The sequence below is a fragment of the Podarcis tiliguerta genome (assembly GCF_965153285.1).
Source record: "Podarcis tiliguerta genome assembly, chromosome: 1".
Taxonomy (NCBI): Eukaryota; Metazoa; Chordata; class Lepidosauria; order Squamata; family Lacertidae; genus Podarcis; species Podarcis tiliguerta.
Genome location: NC_139534.1, coordinates 45,871,226 through 45,898,459, shown reverse-complemented (window position 1 = coordinate 45,898,459; position 27,234 = coordinate 45,871,226). Strand labels below are relative to the sequence as shown.

The window sequence follows — 27,234 nt, the reverse complement described above, 5'->3', positions numbered from 1 at the left end:
TACTTCTGCAGTCTCACAGCTTCAGAATTTTCTGCTACCGGTAAATCCTCCCCTTCTTCACGCCACCGACCTTTGTCATATCTGACTGATTTAAAGGTCTCAGGGCAGGGGTGCCATGTCACTTATCTGCTTTGTACATTGCATCCCTCCACCCCAGTGAACAATAGGTCCTAATTCATCTTCCCTGATGGACAGTCACTATTCGGAGCTCACCCACCTGCCTGTGTGGAGACTGAAAGGCTCACTTTGTGCAGTTTATATTTGTCCAGAGAAATAAAAAACAGTAGTGAGGATTTGGAGCTGGCTGGCAGAAAAATTGAAGCCCCAGAGATGCTGATGTTGCTTTGACACGAATGCGGCTTTGTACCTGCTTTCTTGCCACCTGCTCAATTCTCAGTTGGACATTTGTACAGAAACAGGTATTACAAAACGCTATCCGTCTCCAGAGCTCTCTCATTTGAAGGAAATTGACCCTGCAGAGCTGCCCTGGAAATCTCCACTGCTCAGAAAACAGGGAACACTATTAAGTAAGACTGAGCAGCTAAACATGATTGCCCAGTTAAGAACATGGGTGGACATGTGGCCCACCCACAAACCCCACATATGCACCCACTTTGGGCTCTTTCCTTCTCAGCTGGGAATTCTTTCCTTCCTGCAGTCAGCATAAATGCAACACATCTTTTCATTAATTTCACATAAATTTGCTAGTGTTTGGCAATTTTAACCTCGTCCAGTTTAATTAACCCATGATTGGTAGTTTTCATTATTGTGAGACTGTGCCATCTCTTGGCATTCCTTACAAAATACCAGTTTCCCTTAAAGTAACCATGTATATAAACTTGTCCCCGGCTATATCAATGTGGGCAGGAGCCTGTTGCTCTACAGATATTGCTGGACTACAGCTCCCATCATTCTTGGCCATGCTGGTTGGGACTGATAGAAGCTGAAGTCCAACCAACCACATTTGTAGGGCCACGGTTTCTGCACCTCTGATATAGACAAAGGTGCATGTAAACTTCTACAACCACAGCATTGTTCACTGTCAACCTCTGTTTCAGAAGGCTGAACATTTGCTGCACACTCATGCATTTTTAAGCACTGCCAATTACCCTTTGTCCATAGATAAATTAAGAATGTATCCAGGCCCCTCCATCGCTTTGTGTTTATTTTATTTTTTTAAATACAGCTCTGCACTTGAAGCATTTATTTTGTTAAAGTAGCTTGCTTTATCTCTGTCACACATGGAGCAATTGAACTCATTCCAATGACCCACTTGGTTACATCTGCACTCCATTCTGTTGCTCTGTAAGAGTTCTGCTGGCCTGTGTTTTATTAGTGTCTCAGGGTTATTCCCAGTTTATATCTCCCAGAACACTATGCCTACACATACTAGCTTCATTGCTTGTCTTCGTCACTTAGCTGTCCCTCCTCCTCTTTTTTCAATTGAGGGCCATGCACTCAGTGGTGTAGACATGATACGCATGGTAAGTTTCCAAAGAGGCCTCAGCATGTGAATGTGCACACAAAATCCTACACACACAGGTACTGTACAATTAAATAAGTAAAATTGGAAGAGCATGGGATAATAATGTTTTCCAGCACGTTTATATTCACAGAAAAGTCTGATAACTCCAGAGTCATTTGGAAGTGGTCCATGAAACATTCTGACCCTTGTTCCACGCACCGTGGATTCTGGTGCTAGAAGAGCACAGGCAGGAGCTACTAAAAATCCCTTATTGTATAGCAATGGGTTTTCAAGACAGAGCAAACTTGGACTCCCCAGGCAAGCCAGACGGCACTGTCCAGGGCTGACCAAAACCATAATATGGGCTTGGAATCAGCATGCGCACCACTCAAAATGAATGAGTGGTAGGTGGCAGTTTGGTCCAAAGAACAGAGAAGGGTGGATTCAAAGGATGCTTAGACACAAAACTAGGCACCTGGAGGATGCAGGGGCTGCTGTTGCTTTCTGTGTGCCCTCTTTCCTGGACTGTGCAGATAAAGTTGTGGGTAGGTTGGAAATGGCAAGATAAGAGAGGATGGTAGTGATTCTGGAAGACTCCCCAGACGCTGCCTGCATCTGCATAAAAGGAAGGACACAGCAACAGTGGAGAAACATCTCTGGGACCTAGAAAGGTAGACAATGGATGGAATTTGAGAGATTTATTGACCAAGGACAGGCTGCAGAGCAAGAAAAGTGAATCAGAAAGAACTACACGCACACAAATGAGAGGCTTTAGTTATGGATTATTATGCTACAGCAAATAGGCCAGTTTATGGTACTGGGATGAGAAGGGGCTCTAAGGATTGTGTGGACCTCAAAAAACACATTTGTGGCATTGGGGACTCGGCTAAAGGTAAAGGTACCCCTGACCATTAGGTCCAGTCGCGGATGACTCTGGGGTTGCGGCGCTCATCTCGCTCTATAGACCAAGAGAACCAGTGTTTGTCCGCAGACAGCTTCCGGGTCATGTGGCCAGCATGACTAAGCCGCTTCTGGCGAACCAGAGCAGCGCATAGAAACGCCGTTTACCTTCCCGCCGGAGCAGTATCTATTTATCTACTTGCACTTTGACGTGCTTTCGAACTGCTAGGTTGGCAGGAGCAGGGACTGAGCAACAGGAGGTCACCTGTCACGGGGATTCAAACCGCCGACCTTCCAATTGGCAAGCCCTAGGCTCTGTGGTTTAGACCACAGCGCCATCCGCATCCCTGGGGACTCAGCTATACAGCTGCAAATAAAACGTTTTGTGTTTTAAGTGCAATATACAATGTGACGCTAGATGGCGATAGTGAGACTTATGGGAAATTCGATGTATTTTTAAAAATGTTTTTTAAAAAGCATTTTCAGAACGGTTTTTATATGGGTGTAGATTCCACCTGGGACTTTGCTGAAGATGATGATCTCTATGTGTATGTGCAGTGCATGAGTTTTGGTTTCATGGAGAGCTGTGTAAGCTCCAGGAAAGACCATCATAGTAAGCAAGACTGTCATGAGCTGGCAGGATACTGGTGAAGAGGAAGGGTGTGGCTACAACTGGTACATACCAGGACAAGCTGAAGATGGGGAAGGGGAGGTTGGGGACTTAGGAAGGATTCAAGGGACATCAGAGGATGTTGAAGGGGCAGTTGCCAGTTCACAGGAGCCAGGGGGAGTGCCCACATCACCAGAACCAAAGGTGCCCCCATCACCATGAAAAAGGCGGGCTCCAAGGCATTGAGAATAGTGGGAAGTGCACTTTAAGAGACTGAGGCAGGCAAGACACCACAGCCCAGCTTACTAGGTGATCAGCTCAGAGAAGTCCCAAGGCTGAAGCGGAGGCTGGGGAGGAAGGGGGCCAGGAGGCAGAGGCCCTTCTCTCCTCTCAACTGCCTCATTGGGGCAAGACCTTCTGGGAATAATTGCTGTGATCACTAGGCCTGAGCTGTTTTGTTTCCACCACTCCTCTGCATCCATCCATCCATTCCACGACATCCTCCATTGATAGGAAGGTACCGGTATTCCTTTTTTCCTTTCCAGTTTTCTTTCTGTTCTGCTCTGTCTTCCCCACTAAGAAATAGATTTTTTCCCCCAAGACAGACATGTACATAGGTGTGTGTTTGGTTTTTTCCATAGTGTTTACCTTCTCATTTAAAATATTAGCTATTTCTGCAAGCCTAACTTCAAAAAAACAAACAAACACACACACCAAGTGGGAGCACTCAAGGGTACATTTAAAACCCCTGTTGTGAAGGGACACAATTCTATAAACAGGTCACCCATTTTTCTCTTTTTCCCTTCTATAAATTGGGTATTCCTTTTCTTCCTTTTCCTTTCAATGCCCTGCCAATTTTGATTTCTATAAATAAATCCAGTCTATCCTTTTAACGCCATACTGTGACTTTGGGGCTTTCAGATACTGTCTATCCCTGACACTCTGGGTCCATGTTACCAGGTTTACTCCCAAATACTGCTGAGGTTTTACTATCTTGTCATTAGCAGAATTTAATAAGGAGTTCTGACAGTCAGAGTACTGACAGTCTGAGAAAAAAATTGACTGGAACAGTGTAGGAGCTTCGGAAGCTCTGCATGTTCTAATCCATCCCAGGCTCCTTAAAGTTAAATGAAATAGGCTGGATCTTCACCGACCTTTTAAATATTATAAGCATGATATTAGATATATCATTCTAAAACGTCACAGGGCATACTGGTAAATTCAAAACGTTCCTTACCTTTTGTTTGTCCAAACACAGTTTCGCTGCTGCCGGTTCTTGATTGCTCTGCAGCACCGTCTGGCATTACATTGTCATAATGCACTACAATATTAACATTACAAGCAAAACGCAATGTGTCCATCTTAACGTTAGAAACCATGTGTGTAGATCCGCCCATAGTGTCTGTTGTACAGTGAATGTGCAGGATGAGCCTACCAAGAAGAAGGCAGCTAGTTTGCTACTGAGGCCAGGCAAGGAGTAGTTAGCAGATACCAGGAGAGATGGTGACAACAACATGGAGAAAAATTGCTAAGACACTGACAAAGCATACATGCGCACAGAGAATGGCACTTTAAATTCAAGTTCTTACTACATTCCAAATAAGATGGTCAAGAGCAGCCCAATACTTTTTGTTGCCTAAGGCAAAAGGCAAGATGACACCCACCCCACATTTCCACACTCAAACGTTGACCAAACTGGATCTTATTTCAACATTGGCAAGGAGGGTTCAGGCAACCTACTAGGCCATATTCTCCATCCTCCTGTAACACCCTGCTGCTCCCCACCCTGCAGCATCTTCCGCCTTACTCTACCTAATAGTAGGACTTGCCATGAAGCTAAGAAAGATTATGGCAATGGCCTGATCTATGTGATCCTATTTCACGTGTGTGAGGCATTGCAAGGTCACTTTCTTTCTCAATATTCACACGATTGAGTAGTCTGGTGAAAATTCATACAGAACGTCCAACTTATCCTGCCCTTCTCATGATAGCCTTATGAGCACTTTTCTAAATGTGTTACTCCTTCAGAGACGGGGAAGGATCGCTTGCATTGTGCTTCTGCAAAGAATGCTGGAGGAATGCAATACTCTTCCCTGTAGTTAAGATGACAAACAAAAGAGCTTTGGTAGAGTTTGTTGATATGCATGCAGCTATTTTTGTCTCACTTCAGACAGGGTGCATGTGTTTTGCATAAAGAACCTGAGGGTGCAGCACATTCCTATAGAACTGTATGTATAGTGTCCTATAAGTTGACGTCTTGGGAATGATGAATGTGTATCCCTATTGCTCCCTCTGGTAAACTAGTGAAAGCAAAATATACGCTGCTGTATAGCTGCTTGCCACCAAGTCAGGAACTGACAATAAAGCCAAGGGAATACTGAATGCTTGCAATAGCGGTTGGCAGCACACCAAGATATCAAAATAATTAGCACATCTGAAATGCAAAGGGCAGAGACTGGCTACATGATGGCAGTAACCACAATACAGCTTCATTCTGGAGAGAAATGACGCATTGTTAAGGAATGAGGCAAATATCCAGTGTTACTGCCAAAAATAAGGCAATAACAACATTTAGGCATACCAGTATTGAATACCAAACTGGACTGACTCCCCTTTCATTAGTCAGAGAACTGCTCAGCTACATGAATATACTTTATGGGGTTCTTAATTACTTAGGTGAGTACTAGAAAAGAAAAGAAAACCAAGATGCAAATAATAAATAAACTTTCCCTGTTAAATACAAGACTGAATGCTTCATTTTGAAAATCACAGTGCTGACAATTTCGTAGGGTTAAGTACCCCATAAGGACTGTGCTCATGTAAGCCATCTATATAATGTTGAATTAGGGCAAGATTTCAAAGAGGTCAGTCTAGAACTATTTCTAATTTTAGAAATTAGAGTAACATAGATGGTTCCCTCCATTTCCATGAATGGCAATTCCATCAAAGGGTGATGGAATTAAGACTTTTTAATTCTTAACCTTTTCGATATTCCTGAAAATAATTCCAGAATTAACAAAGAACACAGTAGTAGCAGGACCATCCAACCAAGACTCTGGGAAGACACTTAGAGCTCTGTGGAGATCTCCCCTCTAACTGAAGGCTTGAATGAATCTGCAGTAGTCCAAAGGCAGCCTGAAGAGCTCCATCTCAATAATTTTTCACCTGGGTCCCCCAAGCACCTCTCTTCCCACATCTCAAACCTTGCCTCATTCCCCAGTTCTACCACATCACCTCAGAACACAGAAGTGAAGGTGGAAGAGTCACAGGAGTGCCTGTTTGATTGCTGGACAGTTTTCTTACCAGGCGTCTACGCAGGAGGGGGAGAAGACCCAGTTGTAAGATACAACCTAGCAAAGGCCCGGGTAGAGACATGCCAATGACTATAGAAGAATCTCCTCTGAACCTTTTCTGGGTTATTCCCGTATTCCCTTTTGAGCTCATTAATTTACAGCTTCCATGCCAGATGCTGGTCATGCACAAATAGGTAGAACTGTATACAAAGGGCAATCCCTCTTCATATGTAGTGCTGGCTCCTTGCAAACAAATTTCTGCAATTTGTGAGCCAGAACATAGGATCATGCACTCTCTTCAACACCAGTTCCTCTCTCTTTTCCCTTGTTAGTCTTAACAACCTACATGAGAGATCGATAGCTCAGTAGTAGAGAGAGCACACTTTCATGTAGATCATTCATTATTTGGTATTGCTAATGATAAAGAAAGGCCCCTACTTCAGACCCTGGGAAGCTTGTGCAGGCCACAGAACAGTGGAGTAGATAGGCTAATAGCCTGACTCATTATAAAGTAACTCCCAGCGTCTTGTTCTTAAGTAATAAATATAATTCTGTGCTGAGGAATTGTTTTAAAGAACAGAATTTAACAGGTACATAATATCTCTTTCACTCTCCCTCCCAAACCCACATTGCAACTTATTCTGTCTTTGCAATTGTAGTAAGCCATAAGAAAAATATCAACAAAAATAAGGAGTATCTCAAGCATATGTCAAACTATCTCTAGAAAAGTCTTTGGCACCTATTGAAGACCATTCTTTTCCAACAAGCCTTTTAAGACAAGATTTCTTATCCCACTCTGTAGGTGTACTAGACTTGAAATTGTTGTTATGTGTGCTTTTATTGTTAAATTACTTTAAGTTGTTTTATGGAAGTGATTCATACATAAATAAAAAAATAAGCAAACTGCAAACCTTCAGCACACATTCCTCAACCTCAAAATAACACAGAGATTCTTGATTAAGTACCTTCCATTATTTACGTTTAAGAAACCGGGCATCTAGGTCATTGTTAAAACATTAAAAGCAAATCCAACAGTTAATATGTATGAGAAGAATTTAATTAGTTGTCCTCTTGCACCAGCGCTTTAATAAGAAGTGGCTGTAGAGGACATTGCTGTCACAGCCCTGTTCCTGAGTTAAAGAGTCAGAGGAGGATAAGCTGGCTGCGTTCTGCTGGACAACTTAACTGGGTGCCTGATCCTTAAGCAAATGCTCCAGCGCCCAGGGAACCTAAGCTAGGGCTGTCATGGATGCCTTCTTCAAAATCCATTTAGCCTGAGAAGTCACCTCCTTGACCACCAGACCTACTCAATAACACAGTGACCATACCAGTCTGGAGACTACAGAAAAGAGAAGAGGCACTCTCCTTCATAGATTCAATCACAGAATTGTAGAGTTGGGAGCGACCACGAGGGTCATCTAGTCAAAGCCTATGTAATGCAGGAAGCTTTTGCCTAATGTGGGGCAATGCTCTATCCCATGCTAAGGGGTTGCCCCGATTCACATTCTTCAGGCAGGAGATGGAGCTCTGGTGATGCAGACTGAATGGAGAAACTCACCTCCACCCTTTGTTTGAGTAAGCTGTTTGTTTGCTCTTCCTATCTTGTGGGAGCTTTCTACATGTGGGGGCGGGATCAGGATAATTATTTGAGATGCCTACACATTGATCAGGTCTATTGTGCTGCTTTTGGGAGGCTCAGGAAAAGCAGGACCCCCTTCTCCTACATTAAACGGCATCTGATGAAATTTGTTTGGTTGACGATCACAATGGATAATTGTGTAAACATATTCTAGAAATAATGCCTGATAGTAATGGAGAGGGGAAGCACAGGGTACACAGAGAGTACATTTTAAGGTTTCAGTCATGGTTGTACCTTATAAGAGACACAGGTTTGTATGGCATTTTAATAGTAGTTATGAACTGGTTGTTGTGTTCACATTACTGACTAATTTAATATTGGCTATGTTGAAAATCTTGTTAGGCATTTATGCATTGTTGGTGTATGTATAATCTTTGTCTATGGGAACCCTGTGGGCTTAGTTGGAATAAAGTTTGTGAATAATTAATGTGAACCAATTTTCTCTAGTTCAAATAATAATTATACCAAGAAATAAAGAAATACAGCAATGGTTTCCATTGGATCTTTGAGTAGCCACCCAGTGGAGTTCTTCTATGTGATCTGGAGGTTGGTCACTCCTGACAGGGGCCAGATCTCTGCAGTACACAGTGTCTAGCTGGAACTGGTTGACTTAGCACTTACAGGATAAAGTTGCTTGGCTCTGCAGTGATGAAGATGCTGCTCTTGTGACAGTGTCAGCCAAGGTGTCCAATGAGTCATGAACCTATGTTGGGAGGTAATACTAAGCTAAACCATATTCCTTAGCTATTCTACAGGTCCATCACATATGATAGAAAGTTCCTTCCATATCATTACATTTCCAACAATCACCTGACTCCAGTGAGATCACAGTGGAGGCAGTGCAGCTGGTGGTGAGCCCATGGGACACCATCTCTTGGACTTCTGTTGCCCAAGGCAACTGCTTCAGCCTACCTTATGGATGGGCCAGCCCTGCTGATTAGGCAGCAGATCAAGGCAAGCATGTCCAAGGGAGCAATCACATCCACATCCAAGCCTCTTAGACCCCACATGGCTGTTAAAGTGATTGTGAATATGGAGAAGTCTATATTGTTAAGGGTGCTCAAAGTTGTTAGGAGATAGAAATACAATTCCCAGCACCTGTAACAAATTATAGTTCCTGGCTTGATGTATGTGTGTGTGGGGGGGAGCACATTACAGTTTAAATGGTATAAAAGAGCTGTTGGTGTGGATGTGAATGGTAGGAAGCAGGCCCCATGAGGAACTGGTCATAAATAGGGCATCACCCATCCACTCAGCTGCAAACAATTATTGATGGCAATATTTCCATACAGATGCCAACCATTTGGAGGGCATTTTTCTAGTTTGTTGTGAAAGACTGTGCCAAACCTAAGACTGGGTTTGAAATCCATAGAAAACTGACAAAACAGAGAAGGGAACTTCGACAATAACAGACTTCACATACGAGAACAAAGGCAAAGTGGAATAATGGAAGCACACAAAACAAACTAAGTGATTATGAGAGGAAACAACCAAAGCAAGACATCAAAAATAAAGGCAACATGTTAGTACAGATTGATCCAGGGCTGTAATTCTATGAAGCTGCCTTATCTATTGACTTGCTGCGTAGTTTGTGTGAATTGCTGTCGTTGGTCCACTTTCCAACCTGCACAAGTATTATAAAGACAATTATATCCTATCTGAATAGTTTTTGAAGCCTCTGGTTGGAAATGACTGTGTAAAAGCTAGGTGCTATTACAGCTGGAAATTGTCAAAACATGATGTGATTTTGTTCCCTGTTGCAGATGCAGTCTCCTTGAATTGCCGTGTAAAGTAAGCCACTCTTGTGTTGAAAGATGCTCTCTCCCCTCTCTCTCTTTTTGCTATTGCAGGGAGCATTTCTGCTTTCCGGTCTGATAAAAGCCGTCCTGCCAACCTAGCTTGGCAAATTTTTCATACTGAGGTTGCTTTTGCATTCTTTAAGAGCAGCGACTGTGCTATAGAGCATCTGAAGATGTAAGCATTTTTTGGCACAAAGGAATCAAAGAGAAGTTATGATAATCATTGAAGGTTCAGAAATCCATGGGAAACCAGAAGAGTGCACACAGGCTGGGATAATTGTGTCTGTATAATACAAATGGAAATCTGTTTAAAAGTGTCTGGGAGTTACCAGGTGAATCTATTTTATTTTTTTGGTTTGTGTAAAAGGAGTCACTTATAGCAAGGAATTTCTCTACTTGCATTTCCAATATTATATACAGTGTTGAGCGGTGGAGAGGTGTATTATTTTTAATTACGTGTGTATGTGTGAGTGAGAATTAACAGCAGTTATTATCTGCTTCCTCTTCTCTTCCAGCAAGAATTATGGACAGTTTTCTACCAGTACAGTTGAGGTTGCATGCAGTTTTTATGCTCAGGTAACCAATATTTCTAAGGATCACACTGAATTATACCTGGTTTGGGGGCGGGGGCTGATTCAGATGTTGCACCACTTTTTATACTTGCCAGCATCTATAGTTGTGAGGTGGGCATAACATGTCAGTGGAGAGTCTATAGACTTCTGCTATACCATGGTCTCAAAGATTCCAAAATGTTAAAGTCTGTGTGCTTTCTTAGCGCACATTGTATGATGCTTATATGAACAATGAGCTTAGTAATACAAAAATGGTTGGAAGTCTTTCATGTGAGCATAGAAAGCAGTTTGTGAGTGCAGATGGTAATGTTTGAACTTTATAATGTCACACAAGGTAGGCTTGATTTCATAGAATCATAAAACTCTAGAGTTGGAAGGGACCCCTGAGGATCGTCTCATCCAACCCCCTGCAATGCTGGAATCTCAACACGTTTCCCCATCCAATTTGAAACCATACCAGACCCTGCTTAGCTTTGCAAATGTGCTAGCAGTGTTGTTGCTTCACCACATTTGCAGGCACCATTAACAAAAAGAAAATATTTAGTGATTTGAGACAATAAACATATACAAGTCAAGTAAACATAGAATGCAACCAAGAGCCATGTACCAATAGTATTACTCGTAATGGCTTCACTTTTTTCACTTTCATAAGATCTAAAGGGTATTAGTGACAGGTTAACAAATCTATACTGTTGACACTTTGCAACAGGAGTACAGAACCTGTGATCACCCAGATGTGATTGGACTGCATCTCCCATCATCCCTGACCATTGGGAGTTGGACTCCAACCAGCAACATCTCTATGTCTGCAAGTTCCCTACCCTTATTTCACACACTGTTTGGCTGTAGGTTAAGAAATTTCCTGATTATGCAGTGACCAATTACATTATACACTCAATTACTTACCTAGGCATTAGTATTCCTAGCAAGGCTTACTGGCCATGCCAGACATTACTTGCTCTCTGCATGCCTATGATTTGGGAAGTGTACCAATTAGTTATCTGGGATGAGATGATCATTCAAATATAATGATCAAAATGAAGGTTACACAAATTGATTCTGGACAGGCTGTGCTTCATTTGTTTACTTGAAGTTTTGAAGAGTTCCCAATACATAATCAAGGCTGAAATGAAACCACTTCTCACACACCAGCAGAACTAACACAGGTTGTACTGAGGGTATCTTCCTTCTCCAAACCTGCCCAAGGACTAGAAAAAATGGCAAAAAGCTATGATCGTGTTGGACTATGTATTTGGCACTGTGAGCTACAGTGGAAATGTATACCAGGCTGGTGAGACATCACTAATAGCATTAAAAGCACAATCGCCTTGCTGCCATATACTTTTTAACCAATAAAGCTGCTAATGGTGGAACCCAATGGCACAAGTATTTCCCTGTTTCATACCACAATATTGAAGCAATCTGAAGCATGCTTATTTGGGAGTTAAATCCCTTAGAATTTAGTGGAGCTTGTGTGTGAATTAGCAGGATCTTAAGGTGCATTCTTAAGCATCTTAACAATATGATCCTAACAATGTTTCTTCATAAGTAAACCCCACTGAATTCAGTTGTACATAGTTCTGAGTAAGAAACCTAGGCCAGCAGTCATACTTGAAAATAAAGTTGTATTTAAATTGGTGGAACTTCATTCTAAGTAAATGTGTTAATCTGGGTGTCTGAACAAATGAAAGCACCCCATTAACATTTCATGGATGTGTTTCTAGTATGTCAATTATGCCAAGTTATATAGACACAAATCCTTGATGGCTTCTGCACGCTGCAGAACTCTTGCCCTTAGGCTCTCAGACACTAATATTATTTCTTTAAAACCTTATTTGTGTGGCTTGTATTTTTATTTGAATAATTTATATGCTTTTACTTTGAAGAATTGTAACTGGTCCCTAGCCCTCCTTTTTTGGGTGGGCTAGCAATCAAAATAATGTCTTTTAAAAGTGGGTGCATAGTGAATGTAATAATAATGACTTTCTATAAGTTTTCCTTGGTTCTATATTTACTCATTTCTGTATTTTGCATTACATAACTCAAATTTTCTTAGTGATTCTATGTACAAAATTGGGGAACTTGATTGTTGCCTTTTCCCATTTCAACACACTTCTGTTGGGCTGAACATTCTGGGTTGCATCCAGTCATACTTGGAGATCAATGAGATCAATAGTCCTAAGTTATTGTAATGTCAAAGTATGACTTAGCTGAATACAGATAACTCTCCTAAATTTCCCTGATGAGGTGCTAGTTAAGCCTGTTTTAGGGTTGCCATGTTTCAAAAGGTGAAAACCAGGACACCCCAAAAGTTGTTGATTTTTTGGTCTATTTGCCGAAGATCCAGGACAAACCGCCACCCAGATGTCACTTCTGCCTTTGAAATGCTGGTAATGTCTGGGAAAATCCGGACATATGGCAGCCCTAGTTTTTAAGTACCTGCAAATCAGAACATTCCTGTGCCTGTATCTGGACTATGGATCTGGGATGCCTAACATTGTTCCCCTGTCATTAACAGAGAAGCCAAAGCACATTCTCACAATCTCTTTCATTTTATATGCGTATATGGCAAGTATGGGAAACATGTGGCCATACAGGTGCCTTTGGACTCCAGCTAGTGTTGGTCGAGCAAAATAAAGAACAGGTTGGGCAAAATACAGGACAGGACAGGGTGGGGGGAGGGATTGAGGGGCTAAAAATTACTTCACTAGGTGGAGAAATGACTTCAAAGAAATCCATTACAATGGCACATGGGGGTTACAGTGGTTTATTCAATGAAAACAACAACAAAAGCACTCGCTCTCTGATCCACCTGCCTCTGTCTGTGCATAAACTCCTTCCCAATCCCCCCTGCTCTCCACTGGGTGGATGGACAGACCAGGCCCGTGCAACACCCCTCTTTCTCCAGGACTTACCCTCTGCCCGCACAAAAACCCTCTCCCTCAAACTCCTCCTCCTGGCCCCACCCCACTTTCTGCTCACCACCCCACAATAACTCTTGCTCTCATTCTCCATCTCATGGACCCACCCTCCCCATACAAACTCCTGCTCAGGCTCTCCCTCTCCTCTCCCACCGCATCCAACCTCTGCTTGCACAATTTTGAGGATGAGAATGAGCTTAAATACATGAAAAAAGGGACGGGTGGCAACCCTAACTCTCTCTCCCATCATCCCTGTCTGTTAGCCATGCTGGCAGGGGCAGATGGGAGTTGGAGTCCAACAACATTTGGAAGGTCACAGGTTCTCTATTCCTGGCATACAGGGTAGCTGACTTGGTACCTTCAAGATTTTGCTATTGCTTCCATCATCCCTGACCACGGGTCATGCTGGCTGGGGCTGATTATGTATAAGTTCCCAGGTTCAATACCTGGAGCTACTTGTTCAAGGACTTGAGGTAGCAAGGCTAGAAAAGACTGTGTGTGCTTGAGACCTGGGAAGAGAGTTGTTGCCAATTAGAAGAGACTGTACTCAATTTAATGGCATGCTATAACGCAGGTTGTAAAGTGCTTCTGCCATTTTAGGGGTATTTGTGCAATGGGATATATGTAGAAGGTAATGTTTTACAGAACTATGATATTGCAGGGAATATCCATCCTAGGCATGGCCATCCTAGAAGCATTTTGAGGTGCTTGATAGCGTCTGGCACTTGGGTGTTCTTTTGTTTTTACTGCCATGGAGCAGTGGGGTGCCTTGTTGTATAGAATTCTGTGAGAGGCCGCTTGTTCTGTGGGGCTTAGAAGCTCTTTTATGGAGATGTGAGAGGCACCATGTGTGCAACAGAGATGCTTTTCAAAACAAATCTGCAAGGTGCCTGCGATTTTATAGTGGGGTTCTTAAAGCTGTACATGACGGCTGGGTATACACCCTTGTTTACTCTGCACCCAGTGTGCTCCCAACAGTGGCTTGGGAAGCAGTGTACACATGACGTTTGCCACAATCCATATCTGCCCTGTTGTTTTCCTTATCATGTTTTTAATATTCTGTTGTGAGCCGCCCAGGGTATTATTATTATTCCTTATGAAATACTGCATTTCGATGCACTTTCCCCACAAACTACCTTCAACTCAACTTGAGGAAAAGAACAATCTAGCTGTGTTTTAAACCAGTAATGTTTACACAAAATAATGGATGCAGTCCTAAACTCCATTTACCAGGGAATAAGCTTAATTGAATTAAAAAGGATTTACTGCTGAGTACACATGGCCAGAATTTCAGTGTAAATTACCAAGAAACTGCTGCTGTTTTCGTTTTTTGTAATGTTCAAGACCAGAAGAGTTTCTAGAAAAAATAAATATAAATGATAAGCCGAGATATGTCCATAGACATTTTAAACCAACAAGCAGTTTGCATGCCCACCCCCAGTGTTTATTTACAAAACATGAAGAAAAAGCCCTGACCCCTTCCAGGTATGCTAACAAAATCTTAACCAAGCATCTACATCCCCCCTCTACTTTGCTCACCCCGGTTATTTTGAAACGATTACCAGTCAGAATGAGATTTGAAGCAGCGATTGCTCTGCTCAGACCTCAGGCTCTTAGTCTCTGCAGAGGAAGCATCTACTGCTACCCCACGGAGGACGCCCGCCGCACGCCCCCCTTCCTATGCCAATTCGGATTAGACTATACCCTGCAGCAGACGTGTTAATCCGATACTTCTTCCCACCTGTTTCCTCGCCCGTTACCCAACGACCTGAGCCGCCGGAGAGACTACGCTTCCCAGCATGCACCTCGGCCGCTCCGCGCTCCGCTCCAGTGTAGCAGGATTTTCCCTGTGGATTGCGCATGCCTAGCCAGACGTGGCAGCAGCAGCAGCCGCCAGAGCCAGCAGCTCCTCGTTCTGCCAGCGCGAGCGGCAGTCGGTGATGGGTCTGGCGGGGCGCAGCTTTGGGAGGACGAAGTGCTTCGCAGGGAGGATGTTGCTGCTGGCCCTCTTGGTAAGTGGCTGTTGCTGGGAAGCGGCTTCTGCTGCCGAGGGGCGTTTCGTGAAGGACGCGCGGGGCGGCGGAGGGCGGGGGCGAGCTGTCCGGGGCACTTGGGCTGGTACACTAGTTCTGCTGGTGGTGGTGAGAACTGGTGATTCTGGAGGCGCCGGGCTCCGTGTGTGCTTGTGTGTTTGCACACAGCTCGCCTGTCAAAGTGAAAGCGGCAGGCTCACATTGCTTAGGTGGCAGAAGTTAAAACTTCTTCGGCCTTTGGAAAGCGGGCGGGCGGGCAGGCGGGGTTTGTGTATGTGTGTGTGTGCAAATACCTCACGAGAGGAGCCGCTGCTTGCAAAGGCTCGCGCTGCTTTCCTTTCCTTTGCTGCCTGCCACGCTTGCGAGAACCCCGTGGCCGGTTGTTGGTGAGTTGGAGGAAACCCGGCTGCTCCGAGGCAGGCTAGTTGCCGGCTGATTTATGCCTCCACTGCCACTTAACGCTCGGGTCCTTTATCAGTCCCGAGCTCAGGTTCTCCGGCTGCATGTTTTACATTGCTGTTTCTGGGATGATTATACAATATGTCCTGTAGAGCAGCACTGTTACTATTTCTCTCTCTGTCTCTCTTGAGATTCTACAGTAGGTAGGTGTAAGTCATTCCCCTACTCTGTGAGGAGGGAGAGAGAAGTGTTGGCGACAATGATTAGGTTAGTTCAAATGGTTAGCTCTGGACTAAATTTTTGTGCAGAATATCAATCGACCTATTTCCTTTCCCCTTTTCTTTTTTAAACAGAAATAAAAGCAACGAACTGAATGTGCCGTGGTGAAACAAGACTTATTCTGTAGTTTCAGGGGTAAATAGAATGTAACTGTGTAATCCTATTCTACTCCGAAGCAAGTCCGTTGAGTTCAGGGAGACTTGCTCCCAGGGAAGGACAGCAGCCTAAATACTGTTTGCTGAACAACCTGCTCTCAGAAAATGGGTTCAAGAGTGAAATAAGCACAGACAGGTCCTCTGCATGTTTACTCAAAGGATAAACCCCACTGGGACTCTCTCCCAAGTGCATACAGGCTGGGTTGCTTCCTTATACATCTTGCAGTTCTAGGTGTGGCTATTCTGAAGTGTGTCTTGCTGAGTAAATTGGGACTCATTCCCTAGTCATTGTGTTTAGGATTGCAGCCTTCATTTTTGTGAAAAGAATAAAAGTCAAAGAGTTAGGAGATAAGCTGACTTGAGAGATGTGTGTATATATAGCTCAGTAACGTATAAATATTTCCTTTTCAGAGGTGGGTTGAGGAAGGATGGAGGGTTGACACTTAAGGCTCACATGGGTGCTCAAATTCCTGTGACCTTGCTTGCAGTGCAATGCACTTATCATTGTTTGTTTTCCACTTCCCTTAATTCTCTTGCGTTTTTCCTACCACCGTTTCAAAACAGAAACATTTTTTTAAAAGTGTTTTTCCATTTCCACTGGAATTTTGCAGACTTCCCTTATGGCTCCTCTCAACTCTCAAATGCCTACTGTTATCCCAGAGAAGAATCTGAACTGTCTGTTGTCAATAATAAATCATTTCCATTTTTAGTGCTTGGAAGACATGGTTTGGGCTATCCACATTAGTCTGACATACCAGATTATTTTAGGTTTTGCAGTAAATGGTTTAAACTCAGACTTCATCCATTCATGGTGAAATGTAACTTGGATTCCTTATAGAGGATGATTATATGGATATGACTGGGTGGCATTAAAATCATGAGCTTGAGAATTCTCAGATCTCTGTATGCATAGGTACACTTTGCACAATATGAGTTCTCCTTGAATGTGCCGAGAGAAAAAAGAGAGAGGAAACCTTGAAGTTTTGGGCATTGAGTGGGAAAGCTTTATGACAGCACATTCAGAAATATCTAGGTATGGTATAATTTAAATGGATGCAGTACCACAAATGGTTTAATAACACTAGCTGCTAAAGTGGAGCTTTTTTCTGTGGTGGGAAAAAAGCTTTTACAACTCTTAATTGATTCTTTAAAGAGGCTTAACATGAATAAGTCAGAAGGTTGTTTAACATGAATGCTTGCATAAATACTTCTTTTCATTTACCCTGTGAAATTAGACTTTCTTCTTTCCCCTGACAAATAATCATAACCTAGGTAAGTTCTTAATTTTCTTACACCTGCTCAGTCAGTCAGATGTGGGCTTCTGAAACAGAGTGACATGATAGCAGTGCATTAATTTGCCTGCAACAAACAAAATGTATAATTGTGGTTGTGTTGCCATTTCCCCCCACTCCCTTCCCCACCAATCCTTATTTGCAACCCCCACTCAACTGTCTTGGTGTGATGGACACAAATGCTGTGCCATTCATGGAAAAAGAGCTGGGTGGTTGGTTTTCACTGACCTCTTGCTTCTGACACACTTTTATTGGCTTTGAAGGAAAAACAAAAACTCAAGCAACAATGCCCTTGCACACAGGTGGGGGATTTCATGATGAAAGGGTCCCTTAATAGGAGTCCTGTAAATAGAAAACTAGAAATTTGGGGAGAAGGCTCAAACTGTGTGTGTGTGTATGTATGTGGGAGTTTACTATAGATCCCCAAGCCAAACGGAGGACATAGATGATGCCTTCCTGGAACAGATGGCCAAGCATGCAAAAGGAAGGGAGATAGTAGTAATGGGGGACTTCAATTACCCAGATATTTGTTGGATGTCAAACTCAGCCAAGAGCATAAGGTCAAACAGATTCCTCACTGGCCTTGCAGACAACTTCATTGTCCAGAAAGTGGGAGAGGCAACAAGAGGAACAGCCATTTTAGATCTGGTCCTAACCAATGTCGATGACCTGGTTAATGGGGTAGAAGTGGAAGGATCTTTAGGCGCAAGTGATCATGCTCTTCTGAAGTTTACTATACAACGGAAAGGAGCAGCCAAGCATACTAGGACTCAATTTCTTGACTTTAAGAAAGCCGACTTCATAAAACTTAGGGAAGTGCTGGGTGAGATCCCATGGACAGTAATACTAAAAGGAAAGGGAGTTCATGATGGCTGGGAGTTTGTTAAGAGGGAGATAGTAAAAGCACAACTTCAGGCAATACCAATGAGACGGAAACATGGAAGGTGCCTAAAGAAGCCAGGGTGGCTATCTAAAGAACTTTTAACTGAGTTAAGATTAAAAAAGGATGTGTACAAAAAATGGAAAAGGGGGGAAACCACCAAAGAGGAATTCAAACAAATAGCCAGCACGTGTAGACACAAAGTCAGAAAAGCTAAAGCACAGAATGAACTCAGGCTTGCTAGAGAGGTTAAAAGCAACAAAAAAGGCTTCTATGGGTATGTTCGTAGCAAAAGGAAGAACAAAGAAACAGTGGGGTCACTCAGAGGAGAAGATGGTGAAATGCAAACAGGGGACACAGAAAGGGCTGAACTCCTCAATGCCTTCTTTGCCTCAGTCTTCTCTGATAAAGAAAACAATGCCCGACCTGAAGAATTTGGAGGAAATGATTCAGCAGAGGAAACACAGCCCAGAATAACTAAGGAGATAGTACAAGAATACTTGGCTAGTTTAGATGTATTCAAGTCTCCAGGGCCAGATGAACTGCATCCAAGAGTATTAAAAGAACTGGCAGATGTGATCTCAGAACCACTGGCAGTCATCTTTGAGAATTCCTGGAGAACAGGCGAAGTCCCGGCAGACTGGAGGAGGGCAAATGTTGTCCCTATTTTCAAAAAGGGGAAAAGAGAGGACCCAAATAATTACCGCCCAGTCAGTCTAACATCAATACCAGGGAAGATTCTGGAGCAGATCATTAAGCAAACAATCTGTGAGCACCTAGAAAGGAATGCTGTGATCACCAATAGTCAGCATGGATTTCTGAAAAATAAGTCATGTCAGACTAACCTGATCTCATTTTTTGACAGAATTACAAGCCTGGTAGATGAAGGGAACGCAGTGGATGTAGTCTACCTTGATTTCAGCAAGGCATTTGACAAGGTGCCCCATGATATTCTTGTAAAGAAGCTGGTAAAATGCGGTCTTGACTATGCTACCACTCAGTGGATTTGTAACTGGCTGACTGACCGGACCCAAAGGGTGCTCATCAATGGTTCCTCTTCATCCTGGAGAAGAGTGACTAGTGGGGTGCCACAGGGTTCTGTCTTGGGCCCGGTCTTATTCAACATCTTTATCAACGACTTGGATGATGGACTCAAGGGCATCCTGATCAAATTTGCAGATGACACCAAACTGGGAGGGGTGGCTAACACCCCAGAAGACAGGATCACACTTCAAAACGACCTTGACAGATTAGAGAACTGGGCCAAAACAAACAAGATGAATTTTAACAGGGAGAAATGTAAAGTATTGCACTTGGGCAAAAAAAATGAGAGGCACAAATACAAGATGGGTGACACCTGGCTTGAGAGCAGTACATGTGAAAAGGATCTAGGAGTCTTGGTTGACCACAAACTTGACATGAGCCAACAGTGTGACGCGGCAGCTAAAAAAGCCAATGCAATTCTGGGCTGCATCAATAGGAGTATAGCATCTAGATCAAGGGAAGTTATAGTGCCACTGTATTCTGCTCTGGTCAGACCTCACCTGGAGTACTGTGTCCAGTTCTGGGCACCACAGTTCAAGAAGGACACTGACAAACTAGAACGTGTACAGAGGAGGGCAACCAAAATGGTCAAAGGCCTGGAAACAATGCCTTATGAGGATCGGCTAAGGGAGCTGGGCATGTTTAGCCTGGAGAAGAGGAGGTTAAGGGGTGATATGATAGCCATGTTCAAATATATAAAAGGATGTCACATAGAGGAGGGAGAAAGGTTGTTTTCTGCTGCTCCAGAGAAGCGGACACGGAGCAATGGATACAAACTACAAGAAAGAAGATTCCACCTAAACATTAGGAAGAACTTCCTGACAGTAAGAGCTGTTCGACAGTGGAATTTGCTGCCAAGGAGTGTGGTGGAGTCTCCTTCTTTGGAGGTCTTTAAGCAGAGGCTTGACAACCATATGTCAGGAGTGCTCTGATGGTGTTTCCTGCTTGGCAGGGGGTTGGACTCGATGACCCTTGTGGTCTCTTCCAACTCTATGATTCTATGATTCTATGATTCTATGTATGTATGTGTAGGGAACAGTGTCTATTCTGAAGTGGCACAGTCTAGATACAGCTTTACTGTATCTCATCTGCTGTTTGGGATAATGCTAAATTAATTTCAACAGAGAAAGACTGAAACTTTTGGGCAAAGAAAGAGCCTGTGGTTATTGCTTGCAATGTTACTTTATTAGGTTAACTTAACACAAATGTGCATATGTCCAACAGGAAGTGTTATATGAATTTTGGTTTCCTGCTAAGAGTACACACTCTTCCAGTCAGCTTCCAGAGCTTTGCAGAAAGTCTTAATTGAAAAAGGATTTTGTTTAATCATTTCCAAGTGGTTGGTATTTACTTCCCACCCTCTTTTAGTATCACAGTTTGATGTGCCTCCTGGACCTGGATTCTACTGTTTAGCCTTATTACTGCTTCCCGACTCTCCTTTTCCTATTGCATGTGGGAACTGATTTTCTTGTTCTAGATCTCCCAAGTGCAGACAGGTTGCCCTATTTGTATGGTGGTAGAACTAATAATAAAATAAAGGTTTATTTTTCCTTATAAAAACATAACTACATAGATCTGAACATTTTGTTACCCAACTGGATTCCCCCCCACCTCCAAGAAAAGATTCACTTTTGCTTGTAGAATATAGTACTAGTATAGTTTGGTTTTGAGAGAAGGTGGGTTAAGCCTTCTTGAAAGAGTCAGAATGATGTAACTTTGCTCCTCCAGTTTCCAACTTGTGAAATGCTTCTGGATATGGGTCAGTTTGGTATTTTGGGGTGGGGGGGGTGATTGATGGGTTGGATCCTATTACTATGTAGGATAGGAGTTGGATTTATCTGGACTTTCAGTTCCTTCCATCAAATTCTGGCAGAACTATATTTTTATAAAAAGGTTGGCGAAAGTGGAGCTACTTGATGCATGATGGAATGGTGCTGTTTTTCCACATAGGGCGTCCACTATCATCTGTATGACTCAGATAGTCTTCTGTAATGGCTATTTTACAGTCCTCCATGCTGTTCTTTCATCCTGTATGTTTCAATGCCTGCCAGGTTCTGCAGTTTTTGTTAAAAAGATTCTCCTGTACGCTGAACCAGGAATCAGTACCCTATCCCAATATTAATATTTGCTACTGATCCCTCTTCTTGAAAGGGAACATCTTCTACCTTTTCCATGTGCAAAATTCCCACTGTGGCCTTTTGTTTTTAGGATTGTTCAAGATCTGTTCTCAGACATGCAAGTCCTGTCGCTCTTCTCAGAACCCTTTTATTGCAGTCTTGCCCTTTCTGAAATGAGGTGAATATTACATGATAAGGTTAAATTACACGATGCTATTGCAGATTATCCTTATTATTCTCTATCTTCTTTGTCTAGCCCCAGATTTCCTTTGCTACTCTTATTCTGAGCTTAGGCTGGTTCAGCCAATTTCGCTCCAACAATGTATGCAATTAAATGCTACTTCTGAATTGTACTGTTTTGAATTTATATACCTGTATTAGCTTGGCATCATTTTGTAACAGATTTAGCTTTTTATAATTTAATACATATTTGATACTCTTGCTGCATCTTGTACAGTGGTGCAGGTCCTGTTTGCAAGGCAGTAAAACAAATTAAATTGTTGCTATAAAAAAATCCTCAAATATGTGTATGTATTTGTAACTTTTCATTTACAGGACTGCACACTGAGTGCAATATTAAGTATATTCAAGCCTTTCCCCCTCCCTACCCCAAATTCTTGCAGGTTCTGAGGATTACAACTGGCAATTTAGGAAATGATCTGGAACAATTATTCTCCCCTCTTCTTGTCCAACAAAAAATTGTGGCATGGGTGGGGGAAACTATCACTTATTGCCATGTGCTCAAGTGGGTGATCTGCAACTAGACAAGTATTGAGTTACTTATAGTACAGTCCTGTCTGTATGGCTACTTAGACCCTCCTAGGCTAAGCTATGCCACACAAGTGTTCAAGCTCCTAGGGAGGAATTGTAGCGAGTGTTCGAAATTCCTCAGGTGTGTTTTGCTACTGGCACGGTTCCAATTGCTATTACATGGAGATCTTCGGGCGCCAGGTTGGTGACCACAGTTTAAACAACTCTACCTTAGTCTATGGTTAATACCATTTCCATTTCCACTGTGTGTCTTTCTCCTTGCATACTGGCACAAGTGACTTATAAGGGCAAGCTACAGTCAAGCAACGTAGTTAAGATCATAGAATTGTAACATTGGAAGCAGTGTTAGAAACTGAGATATTTGCCACATGGCTCCTGGAACCTGGGTTCAAGGCACAAAAACATAATGGCTAGGTTTTTCCAAGGCTTGTGCAGTCTTGCTAAGCCAAGGTTTGGCTTAGCATGTCATGTGAACCAGGCCATGGAGTTTGCTTTCCAAGTTTGCTTAGGATTGCAGCTTTAGTTTAAAGTAGCATGTTATTTATGCACAGGATTCCCCCCCCCCCTTTATTGCTTCTTGCTTTTGTTGGTCTTTTGTTTTCACCATGTGGAAGTATGTGTTGAGTGTTTGCATATAGTCTCACTAAAAGGGCATTATCCTACTGTGTTCTTGGCTTGAGATCATGTAGTTCGAGTAGCTAATTGAACTGCTGGATATGACTGCTACTTCTCTACAGGAAAAAATATTTAACCCAAAAGCTTAGAATCTGACTTTGAGGAGCCTTAGTGCTAATAATAATAGTAATAATAATAATAATTTATTATTTGTACCCCGCCCATCTGGCTGGGTTTCCCCAGCCACTCTGGGAGGCTTCCATAGAAGCCAAAAATACACTAAAATATCACACATTAAAAACTTCCCTGAACAGGGCTGTCTTAAGATGTCTTCTGAATGTCAGGTAGTTGTTTATCGCTTTGACATCTGATGGGAGGGCGTTCCACAGGGCGGGCGCCACTACCGAGAAGGCCCTCTGCCTGGTTCCCTGTAGCTTTGCTTCTCGCAATGAGGGAACTGCCAGAAGGCCCTCGGCGCTGGACCTCAGCGTCCGGGTAGAACGATGGGGTGGAGACGCTCCTTCAGGTATACTGGGCCGAGGCCGTTTAGGGCTTTAAATGTCAACACCAGCACTTTGAATTATGCTCGGAAACATACTGGGAGCCAATGTCGGTCTTTCAAGACTGGTGTTATGTGGTCTCGGCGGCCGCCCCCAGTCACCAGTCTAGCTGCCGCATTCTGGATTAGTTGTAGTTTCCGCGTCACTTTGAAAGGTAGCCCCACGTAGAGCGCATTGCAGTAGTCCAAGCGGGAGATAACTAGAGCATGCACCACTCTGGCGAGACAGTCCGCGGGCAGGTAGGGTCTCAGCCTGCATACCAGGTGGAGTTGGTAGATAGCTGCCCTGGATACAGAATTGACCTGAGCCTCCATGGACAGCTGTGAGTCCAAAATGACTCCCAGGCTGCGCACCTGGTCCAGGGGCACAGTTACCCTATTCAGGACCAGGGAGTCCTCCACAGCCCGCCCCCTGTCCCCCCAAAACAGTACTTCTGTCTTGTCAGGATTCAACTTCAATCCATTAGCCGCCATCCATCCTCCAACCCCCTCCAGGCATTCACACAGGACCTTCACTGGTTCTGATTTGAAAGAGAGGTAGAGCTGGGTATCATCTGCATATTGATGGACACCCAGGCCAAACCCCCTGATGATCTCTCCCAGCAGCTTCATATAGATGTTAAAAAGCATGGGGGAGAGGACGCGACCCTGAGGCACCCCACAAGTGAGGGCCCAGGGGTCTGAACACTCATCCCCCACCACCACTTTCTGAACACGGCCCAGGAGGAAGGAGCGGAACCACTATATGACAGTGCCCCCAGCTCCCAGCCCCCTAAGACGGTCCAGAAGGATGTTGTGGTCGATGGTATCAAACGCCGCTGAGAGATCCAGCAGAACTCAGTCACTTCCATAATAATTGTGTGTTCTCCTGCTTGGAGTCAGGCCTTGAAGTTGTTTCATGCTGGAGGACACCTGCCAATTAAGCTTTCGGCTATTTGTCCGATGTAGGGAATAAAATGCTTTAAAAAGAAGACGACACTAAACTGCAGCCTTCTTATTCTTGGCTTTCTTCTTCAAAAACAGAATGTACTTGAAGTAGAACTTGACAGTTATGAATTTTTCAGCGGGGGGGGGGAGAGCTTTGTTTTGAAATGTTTATTCAAAGGTTTTTTTAACCTCTCTCTGAGGATGACAAAACACAGTAAGTCCTGGTTGCAGCACAGCAGATTTTAGTTTTAAGTTCTTGAAGTATCTCAGTAGAAAATAAACTGAGGAGTGGAATGGTTCCAAGGAAAGTAGAATCTGGAATCCTGGAACATGAGTCTGTGTGTATGTCAGGATGGTTTATATCTACTGACATCCTTCCAGTATATAAGAGTTAGCTAAAATGACTCCTGAAGAACCTTTCAACTTTAGTTTAATGTCATAGCTTGCTTGCATCCATTCTTCCAGCAGACTCCCCTCCTCTCTTAGTGATGATAATCTCCCACCTCACCAATTGAACAGCAACTTGTTGTCTTGCTTCTTGAGCCCCTGATTTGGCAGAACATCTGTAAAGGAACTGAGGGTGTTCTCTTGAGGTTCTGCTGTGCTCTTATTAGATTCCTCTGACGTAGTTGCTTTGTCTCTCAAAGTGAGGGGAGAGAGTAGAGTTTTCCCCTCAACCCTACAGGCCACTCACCAAAGATAAACACAGAAGCAAAGTACAGAAACTTCACAGGGATACACAGGCAACCAAACTTCCCTCGCTGGAGAAATAAAAGCAGCTGAGTAGTACAGACAAGAAGGAAAAAATGGCATGGCACAATGCAAAAGAGGTAAGAAGTTGATGTTTGCTTCTCTTTAAAAGCCAAGAGAAGTGATGTGCCCACAATTTCCTTATTTTTCTATTTGAGGGGATTCATACAGCCATTTGAGATGATGGCTGATGTAATGAAGCTATTACAATTGCTGGGTGTGTGGGGAGAGTGTTCCCCCAAACTTTGACATGTTCTGGTGATAAATTGCTTGCCTCCTTGTGCATGTTTCTGAGATTTTCCAAGTAGTGATTGTGATGTTGACATGTTTTGAGATTTGCTGGAGCAGTCGTAGGTAATGGCTTCAAACATTTCAGCTGCCATCTTGAAATGGTCATGTGAACTTACCCACTGATTCTCAGAACTATGAACACACTTTTGGAAAGCCAACTGAGCGCTAGGAAGGAAGTTGACTCCTGAGACTCAAAGCTGAAAAACAAAGTGAATGATAGAGCGGCAGGTTCTGGCCTGGAAGGACCTAAAGTTCTGTAAACTATCACAACTATTTTAAAAGAAGCGTTACATTTTGAAAGTGAAACACTCTTACGTGCAAGTTGATATCATTGGCTACAGACGGATTCCAGTGGCAGTGCCAGTCTTCTTGAGTGACTGACTTAGAGCTTGTATGGTAGCCTCTTCATACAGAAGATATAGGGAGACTATCTAATGACCACTATCTAATGTGTATAAGACACCCCCATGTATAAGTCGACCTCTATTTTCTGAGCCCCAAATTAAGAAATAAATATTTTAAACACAGAACAACTTTGATATTTTATTAAATATTCAAAACACCGGTATATTTAGTACTGTATATTTATACATCAAACAGTGAGACAAGCTGTGTAATGGCAGCTGCTCCTGTCAGCTCAGTGTAACTCCACTGTAGCTGCAGCTCCTGTTCTCCAGCCTGTGTGTTGCACCTTTGTCTCAGTATTTACGGTCTGTACCCTATTTACTCCATGAGCGGTGGCAGATGCGAACGCTGCCAGAGCTGCCTGAGTGAGTGCGCTTGGGGAATGGGGGGGTCTGGGTAGAAAGGGGGCGGCTGAGGGAACTGGGTAGAAGGGACAATGTCCGGAGTGGGGGCTGCTGGGGGGGAGTACCAGTCCAGGGTTCGTCGTGAGGCCAATAGTGAGGGGAGGCTGGGGGGAAAGAATATGGATGACGGCATGTATTTATTTATATATTTAATTGCAACATTCCTTCTATAAGACGACCCCCAATTTTAAACTTAAAAATTTTGGGGGGAAATATCGCCTTATACATGGGAAAATATAGTAAATTGAGAAGTGAACACAGTTTACAACAATGCCTTCCACCTTAATAACCCCTTTACAAGAATGGTCTGGTTTAAAATGTGGGCTAAAAACCATTGTATTAGTCAATGTATATCTGTTAAAAGTATCAAGCAAGCTTTCAACACTAATGACTGGGTAAACTAATAAAGGGTTTTGACAAATTGTGATAATAGTACAATTAAAATATTTTATTGTAGATTTCTTCATAAACCTTTCATGGGTTACCTTGATGCAACCAGAAAGCTGTGATTTAATTTATATATTTCCCTTTTCCTGCTGTAATAAATGGAAGACTTAGTTTTCTGGCTTTCAGTAAAAGTCAGACTTTATTTAGCAGAGTGTGGCCATAAGCTGGAGAACACATTTTTCATCAGGAGGTGGACATCATGAGGGTGAAGGTGAATAATAACTTTGATTTGTATGAATGGTTGTCATAGCAGTGACTGTCAGATGCTGGGCTATTTAAAGATTTTGTGTAGATCACCTTTTCAAGTTATGGGTTTAAGGTAATAATGGTCAGGAGCTGAGGCAGACTAACTAGAATGCCTAGGTTAATGGGGCAAGAGAAGAATGGAAACCTTGTGGCCCTCCATAGCTTGTTGAACTACAATTACAGACTGTTGACTATGCTGTCTGGGGCTGCTGGGATTTGGAGTCAAACAACACCTGGAAGACTACAGTTCCTCATCCCCAGACTAAGAAGTAAGGAAGAAAAACAGAATTCCATTAATAGATCCTGTGAGTTAAAAGTGTAGGAAAAACTGTGCTGTTACCATAGTTATTCTCCGTAATTTGTAAAGTGGTGTGCTTGCCTACGAAGTAGGTCACTTGTACAGTGCAATTCTGTGCATGCC

General features: G+C 43.1%; 2 protein-coding genes across 2 annotated transcripts in view; one reads left to right on the top strand and one right to left on the bottom strand.

The window, feature by feature from the left end:
• Positions 1–1,188: 1,188 nt before the first annotated feature.
• On the bottom strand, positions 1,189–15,205 carry LOC310664840 (uncharacterized protein). The gene is made up of 4 exons (XM_083414495.1): positions 14,904–15,205; positions 14,504–14,556; positions 4,213–4,296; positions 1,189–2,128 (listed from the first exon to the last, which is right to left on the bottom strand). The coding sequence occupies exons 1-4, from the start codon at positions 15,059–15,061 to the stop codon at positions 1,854–1,856; spliced, it is 570 nt and encodes a 189-aa protein (XP_083270621.1). The 5' UTR covers positions 15,062–15,205; the 3' UTR covers positions 1,189–1,853.
• Positions 15,016–27,234, top strand: part of PDIA5 (protein disulfide isomerase family A member 5) — a 145,115-nt gene continuing 132,896 nt past the window's right edge. The window contains exon 1 of the mRNA XM_083410050.1: positions 15,016–15,211. Within this exon, the coding sequence (XP_083266176.1) occupies positions 15,140–15,211 (72 nt within the window). The 5' untranslated portion in view covers positions 15,016–15,139. The remainder of the gene's footprint in view (positions 15,212–27,234) is intronic.